The 10,322-nt window shown below is 50.9% G+C and overlaps 1 protein-coding gene across 2 annotated transcripts in view; it reads right to left on the minus strand.

Moving 5' to 3' along the window:
* The window catches only part of HKDC1 (hexokinase domain containing 1), a 58,566-nt gene that overhangs the window by 42,312 nt on the left and 5,932 nt on the right, over positions 1 to 10,322 (minus strand). For both annotated transcript variants that reach the window (XM_017548924.2, XM_017548923.2), the window contains exons 2-4: positions 9,617 to 9,779; positions 3,599 to 3,747; positions 3,379 to 3,498 (exon numbers count right to left, since the gene is read on the minus strand). In XM_017548924.2, the coding sequence (XP_017404413.1) occupies positions 3,379 to 3,498; positions 3,599 to 3,747; positions 9,617 to 9,779 (432 nt within the window). The remainder of the gene's footprint in view (positions 1 to 3,378; positions 3,499 to 3,598; positions 3,748 to 9,616; positions 9,780 to 10,322) is intronic.

The raw sequence follows: 10,322 nt of genomic DNA on the forward strand, positions 1-10,322 counted from the left end.
CCAAATACCTTCAGGTACCTCCTGACATTTTAAACAAGGTTCTAAAGTGGTGTCTTTCTGGAAAGTCACTGCGGTTGGGAGCTTATGAGCTTGGGCTGGGCTATTCTTGGTTGTATGACCTTGTGCAAGTCTCTTAACTTCACAGAGCTGCAGTTTTTCTCAAATATAGAATGAAGATAAACCTATCAATGTCATAGAATTTTGGGGGGAATTTAACAAGATAATACACATACAGTATTTGTCACAGTTCGAGGCACAATGTCAAAACCTGAGGTATGTTCTTCTATCATTGTTATTATTGAGAAAAACACTGGTGGGTATTCCACATAGATAACTGACAAAATCCTGGATGGATAAACCATACATTCACCCCCTCCACCGCCAAGCTATCAGGAAAGCATGTGTGTGGCCCAACTCCCTGACACACACATCTACTCTCTCCTGGGACCTCTCTCTGCCAGCCAGCTCCACTTGGTCTCACCAAAACACTCCCTGGAAACTTTTTCTTTTGTTTGCTTGTTTTTTGTTTGTTTGTTTGTTTGTTTTGAGACGGAGTTTCGCTCTTGTTACCCAGGCTGGAGGGCAATGAAGCGAACTCGGCTCACCACAACCTCTGACTCTCGGATTCAAGTGATTCTCCTGCCTCAGCCTCCCGAGTAGCTGGGATTACAGGCATGCATCACCATGCCCAGCTAATTTTTGTTATTTTTAGTAGAGACGGGGTTTCTCCACGTTGGTCAGGCTGGTCTCAAACTCCCGACCTCAGGTGATCTGCCCGCTTTGGCCTCCCAAAGTGCTGGGATTACAGGCATAAGCCACTGCGCCCGGCCTTGTTTGTTTGTTTTTCAGACAGAGTCTCATGCTGTCGCCCAGACTGGAGTGTAGCGGCATGATCTCAGCTCACCACAACCTCCACCTCCTGGGTTCAAGAGATTCTCCTGCCTCAGCTTCCCAAGTAGCTGGGTTTACAGGTGTGCGCCACCATGCCCAGCTGTTTTTGTATTTTTAATAGAAACAGGGTTTCAGCATGTTGGCCAGGCTGGTCTTGAACTCCTGATGTGAGGTGATCCGCCCGCCTTAGCCTCCCAAAGTGCTGGGATTACAGGCATAAGCCACTGCACCCAGGTGCTTGTTTTAGAGATGAAGTCTAACTTCCAAGTGTAGAGATGGAGTCTCGCTTTGTGGCTGGACATCTTGGGCTCAAGCAATTCTCCCACCTCAGCCTCCCAGACTGCTGGGATTATAGGCATAAGCCACCATGCCAGGCCCCTGGAACCTTCTTTATATAAGTTTTCTCAATGCTTTCTTTATTAAAAAAAACGAAAAAATAAAACTCAGCCTGTCCCCTGTGTAGAGGAAGGCAAACTCCCGTAATGGAATCAAATAAATGATTGACACCTTTCATCTGTGAGATAGCTATCAAGCACCTATTAAATACACACTGTGGGAGACCTTGGTGGGAAGATCTGTGCCCTCCAAAAACCTCTGTCAAATTTAGAGATAAGGTACAAAAGCGCAAAGAGACAAGTAATCCAGGGACAGTCATCAATCACAGCCTAGCAGCTACTGTGTATGGACCAAGAACAGTATTGGGCGCTTTACAAATGCTTTGCCTAAGCTTCACCTCAGCCCAACAAGCAGATATTATTATTATTACTTTTTTTTGGAGACAGAGTTTCGCTCTTGTTACCCAGGCTGGAGTACAATGGCACAATCTCAGCTCACTGCAACCTCTGCCTCCAGGGCTCAAGCAATTCTCCTGCCTCAGCCTCCCAATTAGTTGGGATTACAGGCATGCACCACCATGCCCAGCTAATTTTGTATTTTTAGTAGAGATGGGGTTTCTCCATGTTGGTCAGGCTGGTCTTGAACTCTGGACCTCAGGTGATCCACCCTCAGCCTCCCAAAATCTAGGATTACAGGCATGAGCCACCACGCCCGGCCTTGAGCAGATATTATCCTTGCTTTACAAATGAGAAAGCAAGGCTGGGCACAGTGGCTCACACCTGTAATACCAACCCTTTGGGAGGCGGAGGCAGATCACTTATCCCCAGGAGTTTGAGACCAGCCTGGGCAATATAGTGAGACCTCACCTCTACAAAGAAAAAAATAAAAATAAATAAAACATTTTCAAAGAGAAAACGAGAGTCTCATGAAATTAAGGAACTGGTCTAAGGGGACACAATTTGTCCTGAACCATGATTCAAAGCCGTGTGTGTGGAACATGAAAGCTCATTCCTTTCACTATCCCACACCAATAAGTGACTCAAACCAACAATATCAAGCACATCCCAAGGAGGACCATGTGACTGTCAACTGGGCATCATGACCGGAAGGGGCAGTAGGAGATTGATCAGGGGCCCCACTCCCAGATAGGAGTGGCCCAGGGAGACAGTAAATACCCCAACCCAGCCCCAGAATGCCCCCTTATTTCCTGTCTTTATTCACACAAGATCGTGTTAGCTTCCTCCTGCTTACAGAATGAAAACAATGAAAACTGAGACCCGCCAGCTGGGCGCAGTGGCTCACGCCTGTAATCCCAGCAGTCTGGGAGGCCCAGGCGGGCAGATCACGAGGTCAGGAGATCAAGATCATCCTGGCCAACATGGTGAAACCCTGTCTCTACTAAAATACAAAAAGGAAAAAAAAAAAATAGCTGGGTATGGTGGCACGCACCTGTAGTCCCAGCTACTCAGGAGGCTGAGGCAGGAGAATCACTTGAACCTGGGAGGCGGAGGTTGCAGTGAACGGAGATCAGGCCACTGCACTCCAGCCTGGCGACAGAGCAAGACTCCGCCTCAAAAAAAAAGAAAAAAGAAAACTGAGATGCACAGAGATGAGTTACCAGGAACCCCGGCCTGGCTGTTAGCACAGCCGAGACTATGACTCCCACGCTCTGTGTCTGCTCCAGGACATTCTCACTCCGGTGGCCCCACTTTAATTGTCCTTCCAAGGGCTCACTACAGGGAGAGACTTCCCAGCCTTCCCAAGCTTCTTCTAGTTGGCTATGTCAGTGGTTTTAAGTGCAAGCCTGAGCACATCTCCTGGGAAAATTTAGGGCCTCCTTGCAGAACCACTGATTCTGGCGGGCCCAGCAATCTGTGCTTAAAACAAGCTCTCCAGGGAATTCCACACACCAAGGTTTGAGAACTGCTGAAAAGCATTCCACTCCCTGGAGCTGTGCCCACATGAATCGTAAAATCAAGGCCACTGCGTTAACCAGCTCTCTGCCTCACACTGCCACCTCATCATTAACAAAAAGAAACACAAGAAACTCCTGCCGTTCTCTCCTGCTCGCAGGCTGACTCCCGCCCAGGCCCGCATTCCCCAAGCCCCGATTCCTGCACAGCCACTTCCCTCCGCGGGCTCTGGCCTTACCTCTTCCAATTTCGTCTGTCGGCAGGGGAAAGAAAAAGTTAAGCCAAGGGGCAATTTCTTATGCTTTAAATCTTTGGTCTTCATGAAATCTGCCAGACAGTCAGCTACATATTCAAACAGCTGCAGAGAGGAGAAAGCAAAGGACATGGGCTAAGGTGTGGTTTTCCACACACAGATGCCACCGCCTTCCCTGCCTTTGTGGGAGCCACCTGCCCAGTACCTCTGTGCCATTCCCACGGATGACTTCACTGGGCATTGGGTAGAACTGACTCTCCATCTGCACGCGCCGCTTCCCCTCTTCAGCGACTTGAACCTTCAGCACTCGAAACTTGGACCCTCCAAGATCCAAGGAAAGGAACTCCCCCTTTTCTATTAAGAAACAAATTCAGTTTCCATGTATTGAGGGTCTACTACAGATATGGCAAGCTCTGCATTAGAGGCTGGACATAAATCAATGTCATCAAATCTTACAACCACTAGAAATCATTATGCCCATTTGCCAAGGCTGAGGACTATGGCCATTTCTCAGGGCCCTTGAGATAAGGCGCAGAGCTGAGATATGAACTAAGTCTGCCCGACTCTGCAGCCTGAACCCAACCCGCTGGCTCCTGCTGTGGGAATGCGCATTTCATCGGGAGAAGGACAATGTGAGCACACTCCTTGCAGGTGGTATGAGAGGTGGCCTTGAGGGTGGACCCCATCCTGGGATGCCATCGCCTAGAAGACAGAGCTGGTACTCCCAGCCTGGGGAAACTCGGATAAAGGCATGAGGGGGAAGACGGTGTGCAGGGAGGAGCAGCCAGCCTCTTGCAGCTGATGATTCAGTGGGCAGAGGGAAAGCACTCCTGGAGGATAGAGGAGACAGGGGCCAAACAACGGCCCTTGAGGTGCCCAGGATGCTGAATTTTTTAGGCCAGAGCCACTCCAAAAGGAGAAATTGGAACACAACCCAACTCAGCCCAAGAAAGATGCTATTAATTAAAAGGTGGGGGCCAGGCGCGGTGGCTCACACCTGTAATCCCAGCATTTTGGGAGGCCAAGGTGGGCAGATCACCTGGGATCAGGTGTTCAAGACCATCCTGGCCAACATGGCAAAACCCTGTCTCTACTAAAAATATAAAAATTAGGCCAGGTGCAGTGGCTCCTGCCGGTAATCCCAGCACTTTGGGAGGCCGAGGCGGGAGGATCATCTGGGGTCAGGAGTTCAAGAGCAGCCTGGCCAACACGGTGATGCTGCTGCTGTTGCTGGTCGACAGACCATAGTTACAGTAGTACAAGTGCGGCCAGCTCAATCTTCGTTTTTTGGAGATATTTGGAGTTTCCTACCTTCCCAGATCAGCCGCAGAGCAGCTGATGGAGCCGTTTAGTATTTGGTAAGGGAATTCAGGGAGTTAATCCCATGCAACTTTCTTTTTTTTTTTTTTTTTTTTTTTTTTTTTTTTTTTTTTTTTGAGACGGAGTTTTGCTCTTGTTACCCAGGTTGGAGTGCAATGGCACGATCTCGGCTCACCGCAACCTCTGCCTCCTGGGTTCAGGCAATTCTCCTGCCTCAGCCTCCTGAGTAGCTGGGATTACAGGCACGTACCACCATGCCCAGCTAATTTTTTGTATTTTTAGTAGGGACGGAGTTTCACCATGTTGACCAGGATGGTCTCGATCTCTTGACCTCATGATCCACCCGCCTCGGCCTCCCAAAGTGCTGGGATTACAGGCTTGAGCCACCGCGCCCGGCCACCTTTCATTAGCACTTATTATGCACCAGGCAAGAGGGTTCTCCCAGACGCTGTCTTGCTGTGTAGGAAGTGGGCAGATCACACAATCCATGTCCACACATTTACTGAGCATCTACTCTGTGCCAAGTAACATGTGTCAGGTGCTAGGGATGCACAGATGAAGGATAGTGTGCCTCCTGGGAAACTGATCCAAAATACAGGCACATAAACCAGCCATTTCCATATGGTAGGACCAGTGCTCAGATTGTGAGAGGCATAGGGAGAGATATCCAGATCAAAGCTGGGAATCAAAGGCAACTGGCTTTCCAGGGAGGGGACACAGAACTGAGTGCTGAAGGGTGAGCAGGTGTCAGGCTGAGGGGCATGGGGGTCATAGGGAGAGGAACCCCGGGCAAAGGAATGAGACAGCATCCGATGGGAGTGAGTGTGCTTTTGCCGAAGGAGGGCAGCTGTCACAGAAATGAGGTTGGAAGATGGTCTCAGGTTAAATTTGGAAGGATTTGGAAAAGATATCCCACCCCAAGGAGCTTGGGCTTTATCTGGAAGGTGAGAGGGAGCCACAGAAAGATTTTAAGCAAGGGAGTGCCAAGATCTAATTGAGATTTTGGGGACAAATGCCTCTGACACCAACCAGAATAGACTGCTGAGGGTTTAACAAAAGAAGGGGCTGCTGTGCTGCCATTGGACGGGAGGGGAATCTGTTGAGACCTGGCCAGAGTTGGTGCAGGAAATCCCCCCTCCCAGGACCCGCACCATGACTGCTATCAAACACCTCACTCCACCAGTGGCTCGAGGTACCATTTCATGGAAGCCACATGGTGTGATCCCTTCTGTGTCTCTGATCCTAGAAAACAGGACCCAGTGGACCCTGGGGGAGGGAGGGCCTGCCCAGGATACAGTGGCCTGTGGGGCCACAGGGTCTTTACAGACATCAAGAAAACAGCCCCAGCTGGGCACTGTAATCCCAGCACTTTGGGTGGCCCAGGAAGGAGAATCCCTTGAGGCCAAGAGTTCAAGACCAACCTGGTGAACATAGTAAAACCCTGTCTCTACAAAACAAGAGACAAAAAATCAGCTGGGTGCAGTGGCATGCACCTGTAGTTCCAGCTACTTGGGGGGCTGAAGCAGGAGGATCGCTTGAGCCTAAGGAGGTCAAGGCTGCAGTGACCTATGATGGCTCCACTGCACTCCAGGTTGAGCAACAGAGGGAGACCTTGTTTCTAAAAAGAAAGGAAATGAAAACAGTGTCCTAAGCGGGGTAGACTCCTTTGGCCAATCCGCCTGCTGCAGAGGATCCTCCATGACCTGCCTAAGACACCAAGGGTTTCCTTGTCCTAAGTCACTCCTGGGGCTTGTGCCTTCACCCCCGCCCGTTCCCCAGTGCAGAGTCTCCCAAAGGCACACAGTGGCTGAATGGGGAGATTCCTGGAGATTCAGAGTCCCCAGGGAGAGGCTGGGTAAGTATGTATTAGGACACACTCCAGGTGAATCCTCTACTCAGGAACGAATGGGACCCTGTCCTGGTATGAGACCCCAGGACTTGTCCCCGGCCCAGGGCTGAGGACTTCAGGGCTCCCGGACTGACGACCTTGGGGCTCCCAGGCTCACCCCCAAAGCCTAATTGGCCTTGGAGGCTGACTGGAGGCTAAGGCCTGGAACAGAGCCAGCAGGGATCAGGCCAAAGAATCACCATCACCCTCATGCTTCCCATGTCCCTTCCAAGACTGGCAGAGAAGGCTCCAGTGTCAACACAGCACTTTCAAGGCGCTTGATCCTAAGTCAGAACAGACTACCACAGCCCACCCCGCTTTACTTCAAAAGGCTGGGAGGTAACTCAAACAGGTAACTCCCTCACAGGTAGGTTCTGATGGGAGTAGGCAAACTCAGGACTTCTCTGGAAACGACATACATGTCTGAAACGGATGCCATAAGGAATTAGGAGAGTTTTGTTTGTTTTTTGTTGGTAATCGTGAAATCATACCACCAGCTCACAAGCACTATGGAGGACTTTGGACAAGATTTTCGAGATTTTAAAGCACGCCATCCACGTAATCTCATTGAATGCTGACAATCATGTGTGGTGCTGGGATTTACCAAGAGCACCTGGTTTATTAGGGACTCTGGGACCGCGGATGTCACCACAACAGAATCACTGGTGAGATGCTTAGTGTGGTGAGAGGCTCTGCGGAGCCGGGGATGGGGAGCTGGGCTCTTCCCAGCTAAGGAGGAGTTTCTATGACTTAGTCAGGTTCACTTCTGAACTTAACTTAGGAGCCTCCAGACCATCAAAGGCCACCTTCCCTTGCTTCTGGGGACACACCTTGTCTGTATCTGGAGGAGGGGCCGCAGTCCAGGAAGCCAGGTGGACTTGGTCCTGGTGCTCCCCATGCTGGCCCGCCCACATGACACAGGTGCTTCCTCCCAAGGGCACTTGATGCCCTGTCAACGACCCGTCCCAGCACTCTCGTCAGGCTGTGTCAGGGACAGGGCCAAGGTTTCAAAGTAGGGTTGTCTGTCTCCAAAGCTCACATCTCTCTAGGGCGGCTCACTGTCCACCGCAAGCACCTACCCGCAAGTGAGGGCACAGGGCCTTTCGGTGCAGTATCCCAGGTCCTCACAGCCAGCAGAGCCCACCTCGGTTCAGGCATTGCTCCAGAGAGGGCCGAAACCCGGCTAATCCCATCAAAGCCCCCTGCGAGCTCCCAAACCTCAGTCCCTGCTCCCTCAAGAGCCCCAAGGCTCCTTCACAGCTTGGTTTGAGCACCGGGACCCTGACCTGGGAGAAACCCCTTGGTCCTTGGTGGTTCTGTCTGACTTGGTGACAACAGCCACACCACAGGGTTTGTCACAGGAAATATGTGGCTCAGTGAGTCCCTAGCACCCCATGACCACAGTGGTTGCTTAGTAAATGACAGCCTTTTTCCCTCCTTTTTCTTTCCTGTTTTTTCTTTTCCCTCTCTCTCTTTTTTTTTTTTTTTGAAAGGAAGTCTTGCTCTGTTGCCCAGGCTGGAGTGCAGTGGCGCGAACTCAGCTCAGTGCAACTTCCACCTCCCCGGTTCCAGCGATTCTCCTGCCTCAGCCTTCGTAGTAGCTTGGATTGCAGGTGCGTGCCACCACGCCTGGCTAATTTTTGTATTTTTAGTAGAGGTGGGATTTCATCACGTTGGCAAGTCTAGTCTCGAACTTCTGACCTCAAGTGATCTGCCCTCCTCGGCCTCCCAAAGTGCTGAGATTACAGACGTGAGCCACTGTGCCGGCCTATAGCAGCCCTTTTCTCTCTTATGGCTTCATCCAGAGGCTAAGAATGGAAGAGTTAGATGGGACCTAATAGATCCTCTCTAGAGAGTTCTAGGCCGTTGCAGGCAAAATAAGACTCCCACATCCTAATCCCCAGATCCTGTGAATATGTGAGGGTGCAAGGCAAAGGGGAATTAAGTTTGCAGATGAGATCAAAATTGTTCATCAGCTGACCTTGAAGCTGGGAGATTATCCTGGATTATCTAATTATCTATGCATGACTAATGTGATCACAGGATCTTTAAATGAAGAGAGGCACAAGGTCAGGTCAGAGAGGGACCTGAAGAGGCTATACTGCCGGCTTTGAGAACAGAAAGGGGCATGCCTCAAGGGTGCAGGTGGCCTCTCGAAATTGGAAAAGCCAGGGAAACAGATTCTCCCCTGGAGCTTCCAGAAGGAACGCAGCCATGCCGACACCTGAATTTTAGCACAGTGAGACCCGTTTCAAACTTCCGTCCACCAGAACTGTCGGAGAATAGATTCGTATTGTTTTCAGCCGCTGTGTTTGTGGTGATACAACACAGCAGCCGTAGGAAACAGATACATGGGCCAACTCTCATTCTACAGATGGGGAAACTGAAGCTAAACACTGGCGTTGGGTCACAGAGTGACGGAGCTGGGCCTCAGACCCAGGTTTGTTGAATTATCATTGAGTATGATTTCCACTACATCATGCTTGCTTCCATGACTCACACTCTGTATCCTAGAACCTAGATACCTAGGAGTGAGCACCATTTATTATTCATTCGATGGTGTCAGGGCCTGGCGTGCACCCAGCGCTACATCCGGTGCTGGGAACACTGCAGTGAGTGAGATCTCGGACCCATGGAAGGGTTAATTTGGTAGAGACTCAGTGGGGACACAGCAGAGTGACAAATGCCCTGACAAGCACCCAGCCCAGCATGGGGATACTTCCTAGATGGAGGCAGGGACCTCTACACTGAGGTGGAAAAGCCACGTTGATACTCACCAGGGAAGAACACGGAGATGCTCCGGGAGGAGAGGGAGCAGACGTGTGAGGCCACGACGGGCAGAGAAGCCAAGGTGCCCGGAGCTCCAAGAGGGGTTCAGCAGGACTGGAGCACAGAGGGGCATGAGGGAGGGATGGCACAGAGAGGGCTAGAGACAGAAGCCAAGGTCCAGGGGCAAACCTGAGGTACTTTAAACACACATCAGCCAAGAGGAGCCAGGGAGCCTGGCTCACTCACCTGAGCCGTCGGGAATGGCCCTGACGAAGGTGGGTAGCATCTTCACTGCGGCCGTGGGGTTTGTGTCCTTTGCCAGACCCTTCTCCATCTCAGCCTGGAACCGCCTCATGATGTCCAAAAGGGTGTCATCGGAGAGCCGCATGTGATACAGGAACCTGTCCACCTGGAACAGACACCAGCCGCCAGGGTGGGCTGCTGGGGCCCCTGCCCTCCAGGGGAGGCCGAAACCCCCCTCCATTCCTCAGCAAGCTGCATTCCTGACTCAGATGTGGATTCCCAAAGGCTCCCTATCTGACCCCTCATCTAGCAGAGGACAAGGGGGGGACTTGGGGAAGGGAATGGAATGAGGGCTGAGAAGGTGTGCAGTTGCTCCTCCGAAGGGCAGACTCTGAGGAGGAAATGATCCCCCCATTATTCTGATGAGACAGGGGAGAGGCAGAAGCTAAGAAGGATCCAGAGTTTCCAATTCCCAGGTCAGGGCCTTCACCAGAGCTCCATTCCTCTCCACGGAAAAAGGCCAGCTAGAGTTTGAGTCATAGGTTCCTCAACATGGAAGCTTTCTTTCATCCAATGATGACAACAGATATAGCCAAACCCATTTCTCTTTGTTTATTGGCTGGTAGGAAGCTCAGAACTAAATTCAGTTTCCAAAAGTAATCTCTAAAACCTAGTCCTTTAAATTCTGTTTTTTTTTTTTTTTTTTTTA

This window comes from Cebus imitator, unplaced genomic scaffold, assembly GCF_001604975.1.
Source record: "Cebus imitator isolate Cc_AM_T3 unplaced genomic scaffold, Cebus_imitator-1.0 Scaffold215, whole genome shotgun sequence".
Classification (NCBI taxonomy): Eukaryota; Metazoa; Chordata; class Mammalia; order Primates; family Cebidae; genus Cebus; species Cebus imitator.